The 21,075-nt window shown below is 46.4% G+C and overlaps 1 protein-coding gene across 1 annotated transcript; it reads right to left on the bottom strand.

Moving 5' to 3' along the window:
• Positions 1 to 6,717: 6,717 nt before the first annotated feature.
• Positions 6,718 to 20,424, bottom strand: ATP6V0C (ATPase H+ transporting V0 subunit c). The gene is made up of 3 exons (XM_075718176.1): positions 20,127 to 20,424; positions 8,843 to 9,026; positions 6,718 to 7,551 (listed from the first exon to the last, which is right to left on the bottom strand). Exons 1-3 carry the CDS (start codon positions 20,200 to 20,202, stop codon positions 7,347 to 7,349), a joined length of 465 nt encoding a protein of 154 aa, XP_075574291.1. The 5' UTR covers positions 20,203 to 20,424; the 3' UTR covers positions 6,718 to 7,346.
• Positions 20,425 to 21,075: the final 651 nt, after the last annotated feature.

Raw genomic sequence — 21,075 nt, 5'->3', positions numbered from 1 at the left:
AGGGGCCAGCGGGCTACATCCACTGTGCAAGGAAACAACAGTGCAGGCCTTGCTTAATCTGACTCATGATTATTTACTCCTTGAATGGCAACCCCAGGCAGACCCAGGTGTGCTGGATGGACCTGTCACAAAGGACCAGCTGATCCTTGCCCCTGAGAGCTGGTAGACAGGTGTTGTAAAGCATGTACCTGCTTGGAAATCTGGCTGGGCACAATAATAATTACACTAACAAAACTAAATTTGAACTGTTTATTGGCTCAAGCAACGTAAAGTTTCTGGAAAACCCCTCTTCACTCTTCCTTTCTCAGTCTCAGCTACAGAGAGTTAACTGCAACCTGGACAGGTAAGTCATTACTTCTTTTAAATGCTACTTTCTAAGCTGACCGAATTGCTGTAGGCAGGCTCCTAAGGTCATTTGACAAGTCAGCAGCAGCTTGGGAGAGAAGACAAAAAGCTTGTTCTGTGCTCTACAGACAGGCCCCTGCCCTGCCCTGACAGGCCCACGGTATCGCAGAGTCGAGTCTCTTCAAGGACTGTGTCAGGGACTGAAAGAGTTAATGCCGCAAACATTGTGGTGAGGCGAGTTAAGGTCTGCATAGCACCACAGGTGAGAAGCCGATTAGTGCGGAGTTGGCATGGAGCCGGGAGGCTGTCGGAGGCCTCGCGGTTCCGCCCTCTGATGGCGAAAGGTTATGCAGAGTCCCTTTGAGGAAGGGGCTCACGACCACCCGAAAGACCCCTCACGACCCCCTCCCCCCCAATGGCGCCTGCGCAGAAGCCGGAGAACATTCTGGAATAAGCCTCGAGGGGGGCGAGACTACAGGCGGGGCCTGGCCTATCAAAGACACAACTTCGAGGAGCCACGTGGCGCACCCCCACCCCCGGAGGACCCCGCGCTGCCGCCGCCCCTCCTCCGGGCCGGCCTCCCCCACCCGCTGCCGGCGCAGCCGGAGGCCCTGCGCTCCGGGAGCAGCGCGCCCAGTGCCGGAGGACTGCTGCGTTTATCGTCGACATTGCGGGATCCAAGGGTGGTGATCTCTCTCTCCTCTTTCTTCCTTTGCCTTTCCTTGTACCCACGTTGCTTATTGTGGTGCTTTCCTGGTTCAGGTTGCCTCCTTACTCACATAAACCGTTGACCAAGTCTGAGACTAAGATTAGACCTTGCTGCACCTAGACTCCTCCCTGGAAAATTTAGAAAGCAAGGGGGTCTATTCTCAACCTTGTGACTCAACGGGAGGGTCCACCTTACCCCCTGCATGTTGTGGTGCTTTCCAAGTTCAGGTTGGTGTTTACTGTGAATAAAGTGTTTAATTGGTCGTTTGGTGTCATTTCACCTTAATTTAGCCCAAGGGAATCACAGAACCACAGCACAGTTTGGGTTGTGACAGACTGCGTCTAGGCAGTCTAGATCTGAGCTCTGCTGATGAATCACACTGAGAAAAGATAAATGATGGGGAATGTAATTGTTGCACGAACATAACATCCCTGTCTGGCCAGGAATTAAATTTTAATGACATCTTATGCTGTACTTACCATTCTATGATGTCAGTGCTTGTCCAAAGTACAAGCTGCCTCCTACTGTCAGCAGGATGCCAGTAAAGGCCTGTGAAAGGGACAGCTGAGAATGATGCTAGTTGAGGCCAGGAAAACTATGTGCAGCACTGTTTTGGGAATTTGAGACTAAGAATGGCTTCAGGCAGCTTTTCCTCACCATGGCTGAAACTATCCACATCTGGGGCACTCAGCAGCATATTGGTGAGAATGATTTGTGGCTTCACTATAGGTGAATGTCAAGGAGACTCCAAAACCAGAAGATTAGAAAATGAATCCTAAAAGCGGATCTCGGGCCTGCTTATTTGAGAAAACAACTCTGTGAGGATAGAAGTGCTCTTCCAAGCTGCTAAACTGAATTCAGATGTCAAAAGGCATACACAACACCCAAACTGCCTGTGGCCAAAGGGCACTTTCATATGAACGTACATGCTAACAGACTTGTGACAGTAACTTTTTGTGGCAGTGGAAGAGACATCTAGGTAAATGCAAATACTGACTGCTTACAGATAGTAACATCCACTATAAAAGATCTTGCCATGGGGTCTACCCCATTGACACAGCTTGACCGACCCTTTGATAACAAAGAGATCCAACATTTTTCTAGGCTGCAAGCCCCAAAGCAAACCACTGAATCAGAACGCTGGAAAATGGCCCGGACCTCCCTCTGCACTGCTGGGAAGAACAGAACAGTCTGTGCTGAGATGAAAGGTATGGAAATTTGCCTCATTGATGCTGTACGTCACCCAGCCCAACTTTACGTCATGTATCTGTCCTGCTTGTCTTATCCTTTTGAATGTTCTCCTTTTATTTCTCAGTATTAAATTAACCCTGTCTTGCATCACCAATAATTGCACACTCCTCTAGTAATTGTATGTTCTTTCTCTCTACTGCCCCAGTAATAGACTGAGGGAATCACAAGCTGTAGTTCAACTTGCATTTTCTTTAGCAAACTTTTTTTTTTTCTTCAGGTCGTTATTTTTAACCTGGCTCAATTTCCAAATTAGATTCACTGCCTGGCAGCATGAGAAGTTGTATCAGCACACTTGGGAGAAATGGGAGTGCATGTTACAGATGTGAAGGATGGTCTAGGTGTCCAGAGGGAGGGCTTAGGCTAACACTGCTGCCAAATGAAGTGCTTGTGGAGATGCAGCCCTGGCTTCTAATTTTTCATGTGCATTCACAAGGAAGTCTAAGAAATTGTCCTAATGCACAGAAGAGCCAGAGAGGCTGTTTACATCTGAGTTGAGAACACACTGCCAATCTTGGGAATATATGTGATTTCCTGAGATTTGTCCTCAGCCTACCTTAGGTAGACAAAACCAGTTAGGTGTAGGTGGTTGTTACCACTCTCTGCCACTTGAGGTCACCCCTTTACCCTCTCCCAAAGGCAAAGGAGGAAAGCACAGAGATAATAGCAAGGACGGGACAGTTCTAAGTGCCAAAAAGAGGTCCAGGACTGAAACAGCCTTGGTAAATCCAGAAAAGCCAAGACTTGAGCCTGTCATGAGTGCATCTTGTCCCCTCAGGAAAAAGGAAGATGGCATACACAAGGCACTGATTCTCCAGGAACCTCATCCTGCCCTCCTGCTTACCCAGCTCCTATTCTCACAGGGCAGTGAGAACTCTCAATGATCTGTAGATGCCTTGTGGGAGGCACTCAGGACCCTGCAGTTTGGCCCCTAGGAGAGCTTCGGGCCTTATACACTGCGAGGCTGGGGGAGGATTATTTTCTGTGTGCTTTGGCACCATGATACAGGAACTAGCTTGACAGAAACTCAGTGATATAAGTTGCAAAACTGTGACTGTCTCAGGAGCTAAATGAAGCGTGGCTTGCAGAGAAAAGGAACAGCATTCATTAGCAAGTAATTGGAACAAAAATGGAGAAGCTTGTCGGGACACAATCCTTTGACCCTGAAACAGAAAAGTCCCACTCCAGGATAAGTTGCACTAGGAAGACTTACTACTCTGGGTTTACTTTAATTATGCCATGAGAAAAAGATGGTTAATACCTGTGGAGCAGAAAGAGATACACTAAACAGAGGTGGCAAGTCCTGTGTATCAGAGACAGAGGTAATTCTCTCACCTGAGGAACAGTGACAGTTTGTACAGTAAGGCTGAATAGGAACAGCAAAAAGCCATAAAATCAGTATCCCCATGGTTAGACTGCAAAGAAAACAAGGTTTACCGAGAATTGTTTTCATTAGATCTGCTGTTAGCCTGTAGTTGAAAACAGCAGCTTAGTTTCTGGGATCAGTTTCTCTTAATGAGGTTTTTATTTCCCCAAAGCTTTTACAGGTTACTATGTTTCTCTGTAAACCAGGTCTCCCAAGGAAAGACAATCCCTGAGCAACCACAGATAAAATCCTACTACTTAAAAATGCTTCTCTGACAGAGCAGTAAAAAAAAAAAAAAAAAAAAAAAAAAAAAAAATTCTGCACCTTTTAAAAGAGAGCTGGTATAAAAGTGTCAAAAAAGAGAGAGGTCAGCAAGCGCTATGAAGGCATTGTCTATGCAGGCAGCATCTGGCAGTAGGCATCCCTTAACCTTACCTTAGCCTGAACCAACTGCTAATGGGCATTTACCCTCTGCTGCTGCTGCTGCAGAGCCACCCTGCTCTCTTCTCTCTCTACAGGGCTGACTCACTCTGCAGTACACACTCACAGGCACGCAATCTTCCATTTACAGAGGACTATTTATGTGCCAGCAGACACCACCTCTTTTAATCAGGCACTCTATGAGTCTGTCATTTTACACTCTGAGGATGCCTGTTCCCCTCTTCCAAACCAAAGTCAATCCCTGCCAGATGGGACTGCACTCTGATCTAGCATGCTGTTGTCAGTAAACAAAGGAAAGGGACTAAAAGGTCCGTAATTTTCTTAATGCCGTGAATCACTTCAGAAATTTGCTGATGCAATAGCATCAGTGAAGGACTTGAAATGTGAGTTTTCACCTGGGATTCATCAATGAGGATCTAGAGCATCGCTGTCAGAAAATGCTTGGCCAAGGCAACATGCTCAGATTGGTAATTTTATTCCTGGCGTATTTACAGGTACTCAGCACAAAGCAATCCTCCACCCAGCTTTTGCTTTATGCTCTGTTCTCCTGACTTGCAGGGGTTTATGTATTAATAAGAAAGGCTTAACATTCCAAGGCATAAATCAGAATGCCATCAATGGCATTTTGCCTCCATTTGGTTACCTAAGTATCCATTACCATCCTGAGCCTAGTAACTGCCTTCTGCAATGTGTCACCAAGCTACAATGGGATCTTGATAAGTTCCTACAGACCAGTGCCTTTAAATTGCTTATTTCTCTTAGAGATGAGAGCTACTACCAGCATTGAGTTGCTCTCTTAAATGCAATTTGCTCATATTCTTGTAAATTGGCAAAAAACAAGGCTGGCAGCAGGTCTGCCTTAAAGAAGGTAAAACCAGATCTTAAACGTTTTTGGCAGCCCCAGCCAGGACCTCTGTCCTGTCCTGCTCAACAAGCAAAATACAATTCCTCTCACCAGAACTGCAAGATGTACATGGCATGCTTTTCAGAGAGCCTGAATTCATGATTCACCCCCTCCCAGCTGCAAGCTCTATCAGACTCTGCACAGAAGTACCAGGAAGGCACTCATTGCAATCAGTGCTGAGAGAGAATTATGCTATGGTTTCCATAAACATTTATGACCCCTGGTTAAAGTCTAATTCAGAAGTTTAGAGTCTACTACTTCTGCTGAAGAAAAGAATGTTCAACACAATTCGGATCAGGAAATTTTCCCTTACCCCAGGCAATGCTTCAGCAGACATCCAGGATTTTCCTTAAATCAGCTTACATCTCTATACCGCCCAAGCACCGCCACTGCTCAGACTGCCATGAAGAAAAGCCCTTCTGAAGCATGAAAACAGTAGTACAGCCCACCCCAAAGCCAAGCAGCCAACAGCTTACTAAATTAATGCAGACAGATCAGCTTTTTAGCAAACTGAATAAACCAATTAATTTATTAATAATTATTGATGATCAACAATTGTTAAAACTACACCTTCACAAAAGCCTGAAAATCCATACCTAGCAGAATGATTTGTTTATAGCTGAAGTCTCCTAAACGGTCCCCAGTTTGGAGACCAACTACCCAGGTGTACAAGGTACCACCAGGCCTGGGCTGGTGAATGCTCATGCCAGGTTAGAAGCTCCACACAGCTTCAGTGAATTCCTCAGGCTCTGGCCATAGCTCTTCATGGTACTTACACCAGACTTGTTTGCTGCACAGGCATACACAAGGGTGAAATACATGTACACCACCACCACATCTCCATTCCTAACCAGGCTGGCAGAAGAGATTCCCACAGATCACTCAGCTTAGTTTGATCACAAAGGCATTACTAGTACTACATATCTATATAATATTAACATTTTTGGTTTGAACAAGGTAAAGCTTGACCTGTTCTCCAACCTACACAACTCAGATTAAGGTGATGTACTTCCCAAAGGCAATTTGGAACAAGCTCTATATTTGTAAGCATCCAGCATCTACTTCCCTTATGAGCTTCAGTGTTGCTTTGCAACACTCATAAATCCTCAGGACAAGAGAAGGTTGTTACAGCATTCACTAGCTGCAAAAGCAGAACTTCTCAGCTCAAATGTTCCCAATTTACAAGTTAAAAATATGAGTTCTTGAATGAACCCATTTTGTTGATGAGACTATTGTTCATGTACTTTAGAGGTAATTGCTGCCAACAGCTGGTTGGAAAGCTGCACTAAGTTTCTGCAGAGCCATCACAAGGACAAGCTGCCTAAAGGCTCTTCAGCCGCTCCCATTCCTTGTCACATACTAAAGCCTACACCCTTGCTCCCTGACCTTGTCTGCTCAGGCCATGCCTCACAGCCTATACACAGCATTACCATGTGCCAGAGCAAAGATGTGCTGCTTGATCAGGGTGAGCATAGCACTGCAACAGCTTTGCATTCCTGCTCACCACCAGTACTGTCCATGGGTAGCAGCTGGAAACAGCATTGCTACTTGCGCAGGAGAAAGAGGGAGTGCTTTAGCAGTGATGCAGCATCACTTTTGCATGGTGCTCAGTCACTTCAAGAACTGCCCCCCCCCCCAAAGGAACCCCTCCTCTTCCTAAAGGAGCAGCAAAAGCATGAAATCAGAGGCAGAGGACTCATTACAGCAATGTAGTGAGGAAGTTTTATTTGGAAACATGGTATAAGTTTGTAACCCAACACTGGGTGCATGACTCTTATGCCAGAGCATACATGGTTACTACTGAAACACAGGAGTGTTTCGGACAATTGCTGTAATAAAACATGAAATTCTCATACTCCAATACCAGGACACTACAGCAATCTTTAGAATCAAAGTTACATCCAAGGAATTCTCTGCACTTACAATTGACCCCACAGTGTAAACTACCTATATATAAGATTAGTATATATAGCATGGGAAATTGAAAATCCTTGCTCCATAGATGTATGAACATGTCAAGTCTTTTATAAATAAACATCCAGTGAAGAGAAAAAATTACATTTCTAGTTCATATTTATACATAAATTACTAACAGCAATGGGTGGAAAATTGCACACAGGCCACCCCAAGCCATGCAGCAGGCTTGGAACAGCCCATCCAATTTAATATTGAAGTACACACAGGACAGACAAGTCACTAACATACATTGCGCATTTACAAGAGATCAACTACCAAATTGGGACAACTGTACACATTGGAGAGACCATTTTCATTCTGGAGCTTTTTTTTTTAAATGTGGATTTGTTACATCTCTTTACATCATACCGTGATGTTTACTTTGTGGAGAGGATAAGGGCAACAATGAGGCCATAGAGACCCAAGACTTCAGCGAAGATCAAAATCAGGATCATGCCCACAAATAGCCTGGGCTGCTGTGCTGTTCCCCGTACACCTGCATCACCCACAATGCCAATGGCAAAGCCAGCAGCCAGACCACTGAGGCCCACACTCAAGCCAGCACCCAGCTGAAGAAAGCTCCTGTAGGACAGAGAGAAAGAGTTTCAGTGGCAAGCACCAGGACACCCAACCATTCAACTTCAGGCTAGCCTTCTTTTGCTCTCCCCAAAGGAAATAAGAATTAACATCTAAACATTTAAACAGAACCTCCTTCCTGCAGAAAGAGCTTCTACACTCTTTAAGCAAGCACAGTATGTCTCACAAAGCAGATGCTTCCTGAGACTCCTAGCTCTGATACTTAAAAAATGGGCAGCTGTGCAAGATCTTTAGCTGATATTCAGGTACAGCTCATACACTAAGCTAAGCTACCAGGCCTGTAAGTTCACATGGCCACCCAGCTTGTCTGTAGCTACTTCAATCAGCTGCAGGCTTAGCATGCTGCCAGAGTTGTACTTGCTCCAGCCATGTGGGCTACCACTTGCAGTAATGCCTGTCCCACAGTGCTGTGTAGCCTGTTAATAGCTGCTTTTGTCTCCCACCTCTAGCAACCTTGTTATACAGCCATAGCACATCCAGGTGATTATATGTTTTTGCACCATAAGAGTTGGACAGGAACAGTCTGATTTTCCAGGTAGGGGTACCTGAAGACCAGTCCCTATCAGTATCTGGCTACCTGCTAACTGCAAAGGAGCATTTGTACCTGCTATTTCTTAGATCATGACTTATTAGACCAACCACACTGCTCATCAGCTATAGCTTGTACAGTGACACAGATATCTACTGTTAGATCTCAGAAGCATTGTTAAAACAATTGTTAAAACAATGCTTCTGAGAAGTATCAATCAAGCCAGTTCCAGCTGTTCTCAAAAGCTAAGAGCAGATTAAGTTTCAGACTGTAGCTGGTGTAGAAGCCCAATGTAGAGCTTGAGGATTGATTTACCAGCACAAAGCAGCAAGCAATATTAATTATTCACTTGCATCTCCCAGGCAACAGGAGAACTATTTAGACAGTCTGATTAGACAGTCTTTGAAAGACCTGGATATTCCAGGTCTAGAATTTAGCACTGTGAAACAAGCTTAGCCTCCTATCCTAGTACTGCCTGTACAGTTTCTTTCAAGCCATAAACCACTGCATTATCTTTAGCAGTTGGATGTCTGATCTGTTAGCCAATACAACAAACTAATCAGGCAGCACTACCACTGAGGCTAAGGCATTAGGCAGGACAACAGAAATCCAGTCCATACTCCCAAGCCCAGGTTATGTGCATTTAGCACTGATAGTCCTTCCAGGGGTCCTGAGCAAAACCCACCCATTCGGCAGCATCAAAATAGTGACAGGACAAACTTAAAACTGACAGATGCAGCAACTTACTTGAATAGCGTGATAGAAGGTGAGAGGGCATTAGCAATGAGGACTGCCACTACGAGGCCATAGATAGCTATAATACCCGCCATGACAACAGGGATGATTGACTTCATGATGAGCTCAGGCCTCATGACAGACATGGCTGCAATACCCGTGCCACTCTTTGCTGTTCCATATGCAGCCCCCAAGGCTGGAAGAGAAAAAAAAAAAGCATTAGACACATCCCCAAATACTACCTCCTTCACTAGGCTGTGGTATTAGAACACTTGAGTCAGCACAAGGAAGAATTGTGCAAAACTAACATGGTCACTTGACTGCTTGGTTTGTCAACCAGGAATATTCCCCTAAGGGATGAGGAAGTGACTTATCCAGAGTCCTAGACCAAAGCTAGATTAAGTAAAAAGGTGCTGTTCAAACAGTGCTGATAACAAAATACCCTCTCTAAGCTAGCTTCACAGCAGGGTATACTCCCCAGCAAACATTTGTTCCCTGTTTAGAAGCCAAAACCTAAGGTCCAAATTTGAACTCATTACTTCAGTTTGTGCCCTCACAGGGCTCTACTCAGCTGAACTGCAGAGGAAACACAGCAAAGCATGTCTTGCTACTACAGCAGGATGTAGCCTGTCTAAAAGCCAGATTTTAACAGACACTGAACTTTGAGCCACTTGGGCTGAGTTCTCAGATGCACCCAACATTTAACAAGTCACCTCCTGGCACCCTTCATAGGTTTTGTGGAAGAAGAGGCCCCACCTGGCCTATGCTTTGTCCTGGAGTCAAACATGCCAATTCAGCTTCATCAGACACATAATGAGATAGCAACAAATTCACCTATTATTGCTGCACTTCATTCCTTGGAGAAAGCACACCCTCTTCATGTGTCAATAACCCCACCTGTGAAGGATTCAGGTCCAAACACCTGTTAATCCAACCACTGAGTGGATTACAATGACAGAGTATGGCTTGTAGGTTACAGAGGACCACAACCACCTTACCCCTAAGGTTCACTGATCACCTGTGTAAACACTTGAGCATGCAGAGATCAACACAGGAATCCAAAGCAGAACACGGGCATCTCACCTCCAACCGAGATGCTAGCATCAAGAGCCCAAAAGCACTACCCCAAAAAGTAACTTCTATCTTGAAAACTTTGTATTAGTGTGTGCTGGTTTTGGCTGGGATAGAGCTAATTTTCTTCATAGTAGCTCACAGGATGCTATGTTTTGGATTTGTGCTGGAAACAGTGTTGATAACTCAGGGATGTTTGTTATTGCTGAGCAGTGCTTACACAAAGTCAAGGCCTTTTCTGCTTCTCACATCATCACACCAGTGAGTAGGCTGGGGGTGCACAAGAGGTTGGGAGGGGACACAGCTGGGACAGCTGACCCCAACTGACCAAAGGGATATTCTATACCATATGACATCATGCTCAGCATATAAAGCTGGGGGAAGGAGGAAGGGGGGGGATATGTTTGGAGTGATGGCATTTATCTTCCCAAGTAACCATTACACATGGTGGAGCCCTGCTTTCCTGGAGATGGCTGAACATCTGCATGCTGATGGAAAGCAGTGAATGAATTCCTTGTTTTGCTTCACTTGTGTGTGCAGCTTTTGCTTTGCCTATTAAACTGTGTTTATCTCAACTCATGAGTTTTCTCACTTTTACCCTTCCAATTCTCTCCTCCATCCCACAGGGGGAAGTGAGCAAGCAGCTGTGTGGGGCCTACTTGCCAGCTGGGGTTAAACCACAACAGTGTCACATAAAAGCTTCCACAAATACCTCATTCTTTGATTCTGACGTACTTGGAAAGACCCTTTTCCTTCCAACCTTGCTCTGGAGTACTCTAGGAATTCCTTAACTCTGGACTGCACTCACCTTCACCCAAGAGATGATATGCAGGTCCACAGCCATCCAGGACTAAGTCCTCGAAGCAGCACTGCAAGGTATGTGGAAGGATAGGTAGTCTCCTTTTCAGACACCATCAGGCTGCTATTGAAAGGTAACAGTCCTATTTAGCATGAAAATGCTCTTGCCTGCTCTAAGAGGCTATTGGGGAGTACTAAAGCCATGGGGATTTCAAACCTTTGTACTGTTCAGAGACCTACTTTTTGAGTTTGCTCCACCCACTTAAAAACTAAGGTTTCTACAGGGGAGAACTGCTTGTTCCACAAAGACCTGTAGCAGCCTCTTACACCAGCATCCAAGTGTGAGATGGTGCACCTTGCCCAAAAGAGTTGCCGGGAGGTAAGCAAAACATTTAGGATATGCACTTTCCTGCTTCTCACTCAGCATTTACAAAAAGCCCATCTTTGAGCAGTCAAGAACTGAGGAGTAATGCTCCTGGCTTTGCACTAAAACACTTCAGAACATTAATAAAGGTAGCACTGCTGCACTAACACAAGGCTCACCATCAGAAGGAAGCTCAGTTTTAGTTATAAAAACTTTAAAGGAATGCCTCATTATCAACTCCAAATTGTTTCTGTATACCAAAGCTCATGAACCTCCTCTAACCTGGATCTGCTTTTTGTTAAAGTCTTGACTGTCACTAAATGAGACAGATGTAAAGGGCTGTTCTCATGAAGGAAGTTCGCTATTTAAAATTAGATCAGTCACTACTTCCTCCAAGTCTGAAGTTACTTAAAGGTGTTGCAATTAATGCAGTGATGGATTACAGAAACTGATTTTGTAATCCCACTAACAGAAAGCCAGCCTGCTTAAGCTTTTGGGGGGAGGGGCAGATCAGCGCAAGTTTGTTGATTCCCAATAGTTAAATCCCATTCCTAGGGAACAGGCAAGAGCTTATGCTTTGAACTTGGTCTAGACACATTAACAAAGCAAATCTACATGTACTCTGTGGCAGCTAGTTTAACATTACATTTTTAGATGGCACTGAAGATCTATTACACTCCCACTGATGGACAGTCACAGGTGCTACACATACAGCTTCAGAGCTTGGCACATCTGCTCCCAATGAAGTCTTCATCAGCATCCTGACCAACAGGCATACACTGGCATCCCCAGCAGCTGCATCTCCAATACCTTACAAGGCAGCTTGTCTTACTGCTTTTCACTAGCCTGAGAAGTTCTCCTCACACCTTTGACAATACCCCAATATTACAGTCCAGATGGCAAAGATGATATCCACTTCCCACCATGACACAGCCATCCAATGACACAGCTCTTCAGTTAAGGGCCATGGCCCTTAGGTCAATCCCCCCGCACATCCTGATTTGTACTTCTTGGCAGCTGTGAACATTTGGAGCACATATGCTTCATATACTACATTTAAATACTCCTGATGAGTTGAAAGGACATGTTTTCCAAAATCTTCTTAGTGAATAGGGTTTGAAGAGATCTATGTAGAAGACAGCAAGAATGGAACAAGAGCTGTACCATTGTTACACACCAAGACTCCATATATTTGCTTCAGATCACACCATCACCTCTAACATACAGAACAGTTAAGCTGCAACACTACCTTTAAAGCATACAAACATAGAGCTATCAAAACATCTACCTGGCAGCTAGAGAAGCACTCTGCCTGCCTAGCTTTACCACAGAAGGAAGCTGTTCTGGTCTATAACCAGGAACTGTGCCATTTAGAAGTTCAGTGGTGTTACAATAGAGAAGTTGCTTTACACATCATTTAACACCACCTACTCCCAGTAAGCCTGTTCCAAAGGCTAACTTGAAAACTTCTGAAAAGTAACTCCTTGAACTCACAAGCCAGAGTTGATTTAGTGCTGTGCTCCTGAGGGCAAAACACACTCCCACAGGGCTGTGGATATGCTGCCTGGCACCTCACCATAGCTGTTACTTTCTATTAGTCAAAAGTGGCAACAGAGGTAGTATACCTGTGCAGCTCCAAGATGAAGTATGAACTAGAAAGTATCTTACCACATAGGCAATAGCTTCCATAAGGACTGAAGACTAGTTGTAGTCTTGCCACTACCAAGACTTTCAGTAGAGCTTTGCCTCCAATATTCACTGTCAGTACTCAAACAGCCTGAAGTTTAGATCAAGTTTTTTTTGAGTTTTGGAGTTAAATCCAGTTGGCAGCCAGTCACAAGCAGTGTTCCCCAGGGCTCTGTTTTGGGGCCAGCCTTGTTTAATATCTTTATCAATGATCTGGATGAGGGGATTGAGTGCCCCCTCAGTAAGTTTGCAGATGACACCAAACTGTGTGGGAGTGTCGATCTGCTGGAGGGTAGGATGGCCCTGCAGAGGGATCTGGACAGGCTGGATCAATGGGCTGAGGCCAACTGTATGAGGTTCAACAAGGCCAAGTGCCAGGTCCTGCACTTGGGTCACAACAACCCCATGCAACGCTACAGGCTTGGGGAAGAGTAGCTGGAAAGCTGCCTGGCTGAAAAGGACCTGGAGGTGTTGGCTGACAGCCAGCTGAACATAAGCCAGCAGTGTGCCCAGGTGGCCAAGAAGGCCAACAGCATCCTGGCTTGTATCAGGAATAGTGTGGCCAGCAGGAGCAGGGGGGTGATTGTCCCCCTGTACTCAGCACTGGTGAGGCCGCACCTCAAATACTGTGTCCAGTTTTGGGCCCCTCAGTACAAAAAAGACATTGAGGTGCTGGAGTGTGTCCAGAGAAGGGCAATGAAGCTGGTGAAGGGTCTGGAACACAAGTCTTATGAGGAGTAGCTGAGGGAACTGGGATTGTTTAGCCTGGAGAAGAAGAGGCTGAGGGGTGACCTTATTGCTCTTTACAACTACCTGAAAGGAGGTTGTAGTGAGGTGGGTGTTGGTCTCTTCTCCCAAGTAATTAGCAATAGGACGAGAGGAAATGGGCTCAAGCTGCATCAGGGGAGGTTTAGATTGGATATTAGGAAAAATTTCTTCATGGAAAGGGTAGTGAAGCATTGGAACAGGCTGCCCAGAGAGGTGGTGGAGTCACCATCCCTGGAAGCGTTCAAAAAATGGGTAGACGTGGCACTTTGGGACATGGTTTAGTCTAGTCTACCCTTGATTGGTTTAGCATGGACTTGGTAATGTTAGGTTAATGATTGGACTGGATGATCTTAAAGGTCTTTTCCAACCTAAACGATTCTATGATTCTAAGTAGTAGTCCAAGTATCAGGACCAATCTTTTGTAGTTATAGTTACAGTGCTCTAAGGTTATGCACCAAGAACATTAATCTTGCAGCTAATTAGCTGCAAGTCTATATTGAGGGAGCATCACACGATGTGAAAGAGGCCTATAGAAAGAAGCCTTGCATCAGTTCTGCAAAGCTCTGCAGACAGATATGCACCTACAGACAGTGACCATGTTACCAGGAGCCTTCAAGCCAAGGAACCATTTGCACAGATGCAGTTTCAGCAGTTGCAATACATTCATACATGCTCAGCCCAAGAATACAGAGGTTCAGAACCAGCCACACACACTCCAGCAGCATTTGGTCCATTCAGAGCCACTGACTCCTCCTGTGCCCCACCATGGAGAAGCAGGTTTTCACACTACAATGTATGAAAGTTTTCAGAGCACAAAAAGGCAGAATTTCCCTGCATTAGGAAGTGAGCTAGTAACACAAGTCTAACTTTCAATTAAGATACCATTGGTTACTATCAAAGCAAGTCTGAAAAACCATGCTGGATGAGTACTTACATCTGGACCCTTTTATAATTAATCCATTATCAAATGGGCTGCCCTCTGCAGTAGGTAGAGGCTTCCCTTGAACCAGACAGCAGGCATCAATTCACTTCAATGCCTGTTCATCCTTGAGCAGGTTGTTCTTAAATGGTTGGAGAACTGTTAGAAGTGATATCCAGGTCAAGCACAGTCCTTGCTTTGCCATGACAGAAACCTGGGCATTTTCAAAGAAACAGGCTTCTTCCCACTGGTATTCTAAGGCCCCTCCCACACCACCACATTTAACACAAACACAGCTCTACCTCAGATTAGAGTGATGGATACTCCATGGCTGCCTTGGAAAAACTCTGTTGCTATGTCCAGCTGCATCTCCACAGAAGAGACAGCCACATTAGTGGAACTGTATCTGCTGCCTACACAAATTCAGATCATGCTGACAGAATACTGGCTACAGCCAGTCCCCCAGTGATAACTGGAGGGATAAACAGATAATCTGCCCTACAGGAAGTTGTAGACTTTGAAAATCTTTAGTGAGTCACCTGCTACAGGATGAGGGACAGCATGCTTTTGTTCTTCCGTAATGTTATGAGAGGGTGTGGGGATTTCAAACAAGCCTAGCACTGTCAGCTTACAGCATTGTCAAAAACAACCTGCAAGGCTAGCAGGCCATTTACTCTTGTTCAGTAAATTTGAGAACTTAAAAGCCTATCAGCTCAAGAAGCTGCTGCAATAGCAGCAGTTCAAAGAAAAAAGGAGTTACCAGTCAACTGTCCAAGCAGCTGGGGCTGCTGCAATTGGTCTCTGGATTGTCTGACATAGCATGCAAAGCTTCTTTTTTTTTTTTTCAAGTATGGTAAGGTTGACACTTTACACCAGAATACAGGCTTGCTGTCCTGCAAGCAGCAAAGTCCAGTCGCTTGTTATTTATCTTCCTTTATCATCATACAAGCTCCCCTGCAACCTTAAGGATGACCCATTTCACAGACTGCATGGACCACCATACTCTAGATACTGACTAGCAGAGGAGTTTGGTACACCAGTTAGCAGGTGCCCTTTTTATCTAGTTGATCTAACAGCAGCTTACACCACTCACCAGCAGGCATCCACAGCTAAGCTGCTAATTTCTGAAGCATGGGAAATCCAAGGTCATCTGACTGCAACCAGCAGACACTCCCATGGCCAGACTAGCTTGACTTGGAGGCTCATGCTCACAAGATTCACAGTCTGAAGGAAGCAAGTTCAGCAAGTTATGCCTTACTGTTTGGTGAGGACAGCAAGCAGGTGGAAGCATGCACTTCTGTGAAACCACTGTTTTAAGCATCACCGAACAGCCCGATCAGGCTGTAGAGTTTTCCAGCTCACCACCACTGCTTGAAATCAGTCAGGCTCTGGACAGATGGAAGAGGCTGGTTTTAGGAAGGGAAAAAAGGAAATTGACTAAGAAGTCTTAAGGCAGCTGGCATTCATCTCCACTGCTGCTCTGAATGTTCCCATCATAGGGAAGTACCTGCAGGCTTTGTAGTTTTACAGTGACTTCAGGGTGAGATAGGAGTCCCATCAGGTACACCTGGAAGCCACAATACAAGCAGCAGCATATCTGCTTGAGCCAAGTTTTGTAAAGCCAGTTGTTTAGCTGGATGCTCAATCTGGTTTTCAGATGATCCTAAGACTAGCATTTACTGAATGGAAATTATGCCCTTGTTGAGATGTCTTCCCTTAAATTAACTGAGCTGTTGAAATACTGCCTGTCTTCTTTTTTACTTCTGTTTACAGGTTTACTTCTGTTACAACACTTATGTCTTAATAGTCCACTAATTTACCTGCTGTTAAGAATGAACGCTTAAGCTAGAGAACAGTTTAAGCATTCATTCTTAACAGCAGGTAAATTCTCTCTACTGTAGACAGTCTGGTAGCTCAAACATCTGACCCACTGATTTTTCCTGCCCATACCACAATGATTTTTAAGTACTCTTTAATGATTTGGAACACAAGACTCTCTTGAGCTGCACTCTGTTCTGCCATTTCATTTACCTGCAAGCTACAGCTAAGGAGTCTGCAAGCTCCTCTTAGGATGAGGTCTACAGCTCCTTACTGAAAAGCAAGCAGCTCTCCTCTCTACCACCTCCCCATCCCTCAAGAGACAGTATTTCAGGAAGCAGAGGTGTAATTTGCCTTCAAGGCTGCAAGTTGTTTATAGTTGCGATGCCTTCTAGAATCAGACTGCACAGGGCCATCAGCTGCATCAAGCCAGATGCTCTGAGCCAGCGATTTCACCATGGAGGTCCTTTAATAGCTAACCAACTGCTACAGTATCTGCAGCCCTAGTTTAAAATAAAAAGTACTATTTTCACTAGCTCTGCAGCAACAATAAGAAGATACAGGACTAGCCTTAACACTACCGGCAACAGTTCTCTTCATTAGCAGTCTTCCAGATGCTTGACAGTGAAGCAGTACTGAAGGCGGTGAATGCCTGTCCAGAATGCAGGTCTAAGTAAAATTCCTTGCCACTTTACAGAGGCTGCAGTGGAGTGCACCTGGGACATCACACTTTTCTACACAGCACATCAGCAAGCACATGATCAGACAGCTTTGCCCAATACAATGCTTTTCCATTTTGGCATGCCAAAGTTGCATGGAAAAGCTGCAATAATTTGATCACTCAAAAGCACCTGACCCTGAGCCAGCCACATTTTACACATAGGAAATAAAGGAACTGTAACTATCAGAACAAGTTGTAATCAGCAAATAAATAAGCAGGCTTGAAGATAGCCAAGGTCACAGCAGCCTGCTTTAGTCTTTCTAGCTGCCATCAGTACTAGCTGACCAGAACAAGTTCTGCTATCTACCATCAGCAGTTAATGTTCAAACATCAAACAGTACTGCATAAAGTCACTTGTTTTCACATCAAACTAGCCTGCACAGTATAGAACTTGAACATGTTTACTAGAAACAGGTCTCAGAACTACAAGCTCCACAACAATCTGATCATTAGATACAGCACAAGTCAGACATGATCACTGCACTAATTAACACTGATCTAGGACAATTTTAAATAGTTTTACACTGCTTGTCCAGACAGACTTACCTCCTTACTTCTAAATCAGGGTGGGTTTTTTTAACAACTAATGTTCAATTAACATCAGAACATGCTGTAGCATCACATCCCTATTAGGAAAGCTACATGACACTGCAAGTTTTAGTTTATCCTACAATGAACCCTCTGCCATAATGCCTTAAAAATCCAAGCTGCTTCACTAAACAAGCAGTTCAGTAACATTCACAACTAAAATAATTTTGGATCAGCATTATATGTTATTCTATTACCTGTTGTTCCAATGACTGAACCTATCAGGTGCACTTAGGCCCTAGCAAGAGACTAACTTCATGGCTCAGACCTGCTGGTATTGGGACCATCTGACACATTCTGCATCAAGGACCAGTCATGTACCAGCAGCGACATGATAGTTACCAAGCCTTCATCAATATTCCTTAAGCACTCACTTTGAATTACCTAACTCAAACCTTCCCCTTTAACTTGCAATCCCACACTACCATGCTATCAAACCCACAGCTTCTAGGAAATGCTTCTTTTCTAGTTTAGACTCAAGTTTGCATCCCTCACTGATGTTTCTACTGAAGCAAGCTTGCATATCACAAAACTAGTGTCTAAAAGGCCATACAACCATGTTCTTTTGCTTCTAAGTTCAATTTTGCAAGAGGAATCCAGTGACTCCTTCCTCAGGAAGAAAGCTCAGTATTTAGGACCTTAATCACTGCTATTTTGCAAAAGGCAGTGATCTGGTGACTGTTTTTTCCAAGAAGTAACTAGATCTTAGTCTATTCCTCCATTATCTTCATTACTCAAGAGGCAGGTAGGTCAGTAGTCCCAACATTGGCTCCTACAGCATTCCAGCCATACTGTTTTCAGCAAAGTCCTTACCTGTCAAGTGCAAGTACAATGTTTTAACTTCAAGGTGGCAGGCCACTAATTGCCCTCAGCACAGGACATCTGCATCCCACCACTGGTTACAAACTGAGCAAGACTAAACATAGCCACTCAAGCTTTTTTTTGTGCAACGATTAAAGCCATAAACATGGCTGGTGTGAAACCAGTCGATGGTGCCAACACCAGCATGGCTAGACAGCTTCCTCTCAAACACTATTTTTAATCCACTGTCTACTTAGCTATTTACACAGTTTATCCACCACACAATCAAGAGCAGCTTCCACAAATTTGCCTTGCAGACCTAACTACCATCTCAGAGGCTGCTTTAATATAATGAGACTCCAAGCACAAGAACAAATATATTCAACTTGAGCTACAGCCAGTTCAATACTTGAGTGTTTTGATTCCTCAACTGGGAGCCAAATTGGATAGCAGATGAAGACAAATCAGGATGCTCATGCATGTGGAGACAGTGGCTAAGTCTTCAGAAGAGAAAACCAGACTGATTCCTAGTTCTTGTATTCCTAGTTATTGTAACACTAGCATCTGGAAAAAATAGCTGAAGCTTTCCCCGTGTTACATCCCAAACAGAACAGCACATCTGCACCTATGTGCACATTTCCCAAAACAGTAAATGATCAGTCAAGAACAGCAGTCATTTTCTGCAGAAGGTTTACTCAGGCTCCAAGAGAGAGACAAGGCATCATATGATCGTTTTTCTAGTGTGAAACAGCATTTATGGGTCTCTACATAAATATTCTTCAATAGGGAGAGCAATACTGCAGAGTGACCCAATTTACTCTGCACTGAAGCTCAATGACTTAAGATGCAGATGGATAGCCACTAGAGAAGAGCTTCCCTTTTTCAGTATTTCATGCATCTCCCATTTTAAAGGGAAGGTCAGGAGCCTACCAGTTCCTTTTAATATCATTAACATCTTTAAAGCTGACTTCACTCCTAAAATGCCTGCATATTTAGGTTTCAATTCCATTAAAAATTGGTCTTACATTATCCAAAGAATGTTTTAAAAAACAACTTTGTCCTATTTACAGCAGGAAAAGTGCTGCACACAGCCCCAGGAGAACCAGACCAACCCTCCCTGCTGAGAGGGCCCACAAAGGCTGACTCCTATGGGAGACCATGGCAGACTTACCACCGAAATAGCCAGAGCTCCAAAGAATACCCGAGGGGAAGCCAGGCACAGCAGCAGGCACGAGAGCCTGACGCACCGCATGCTAAGGTTCACATTAGTAGAGCCAAGACTAGGGCCTGCTGTGACACTGTTTTTCTGGCTGGTAAGACCCCTCCCGTACCGGCAGGTCAGCCCAGACGCGTGGCTAACCGGGGGTCAGGCCCCCGCACCCCATCGCCACGGAGGAGGGAGGCACGGCCGCCCCCGCGGGGCCGGCCCGGGCGGCAGCGCCACCGCAGTCACGTGGAGCGGGGGCAGGCTCCTCGGTGACGTCACCCGCGCAGACCCCCCCCCCCCCGCCTCGGTAGCCCGGATGGAGCTGGGCCCGGGGCCACCTCCGTGGCCAGGCCAGGAGGACGCCCCGTCCAGCCGGGCACCAGACCCACCACCGGGGATCCCACCCCACCAAGGGAGGGGGAAAGGGTTGCCCCGCGCCCCCAGCGAAGCCACTCCCCCGGCGCTACGGCGACGAGCCAGAACGTGCTCTCCCCCACCCCCCTCCCCGGCAGCTCCAGGCCCCAACACCCCCCAGGAGGCCGGACGGGTGCTCACCGCTGAAGACCATGGCGGCCGACGCGCCCATCACGGCGAAGAACGAAGCGTACTCAGGGCTGGCGCTGGAGGACATGGCTGCGCGGGCCGGGGCGAGGCGCCGCTGGGAGCGGGAGCGCGAGAGGGGGAGGCGTGAGTCTCCGCCGCGGCGCCGATCCTCCGCAGGCAGCGCTCGGCCACAAAATGGCGGAGGCGAGGACGGGGAGGGAAGAAGGGGCGGAGGCCGGTTGCTGGCAGCGCGAAGGAGTGGGCCGGCCGCGGGCGGGAGAGGGAGGGCAGGAGGGAGAGACGGCTGCAGCGCAGAGCTCCGTCCCTGCAAGAGTGCGCGGCGGCCCGGGTGCTGCGCTCTAAATACTGCCTCTGCAGGACAAAATGGCGGCCGCCCGCCCGTCACGTGATCTGCGGCCCCCGCCCGCCCCGCCCTCGGCCGCCACCACGCGCGCGCGGCTGGGGGGTGTCCCTCCACCGCCCCCTCACCCCGCGCCCGATTCCCCGCTCCCACGACGGGTCTCGCCCCGGAGGAGAGCGGAGATCTCTCCTCTCCTTGTCCCGTGTTGGGAGCGGGGCGCTTGGCTGGGCCGCCCCCCACGATCCCCACTGCTCCCCTCCACTAGCTCTCCCCTCCCCTCCGCGCGGGTGGTTCAGTCCTGCCCGACGGCCGTGTCCTGCTGAGCGTGATTCAGCGCTCATTAGCATAAGGGGAGTGTTCAGGCTGTGGCCGCGCCCACACGGCGGCGGGTCGTCCCGGGGCCGGGGGCGCCCGGGCCGGGGCCGGGACGTGTCCCCTCTTCGGTGTCCTCTACGGCATCTCATGTGCCATCTTCCCTGTGCCGTGTACCCTCTGCCATGTCCCCTGTCCGCAGTGCTACGTCCCCCATGATGTGTCCCCTCTCCCACATGCCATGTTCCTGGTGCCACGTACTCCATGCTGCATCCCGTCTCATGTGCT

This window comes from Pelecanus crispus, chromosome 11, assembly GCF_030463565.1.
Source record: "Pelecanus crispus isolate bPelCri1 chromosome 11, bPelCri1.pri, whole genome shotgun sequence".
Taxonomy (NCBI): domain Eukaryota; kingdom Metazoa; phylum Chordata; class Aves; order Pelecaniformes; family Pelecanidae; genus Pelecanus; species Pelecanus crispus.
Note: the sequence above shows the minus strand (reverse complement) of the source record. Positions and strands in the feature narration are given on the sequence as shown.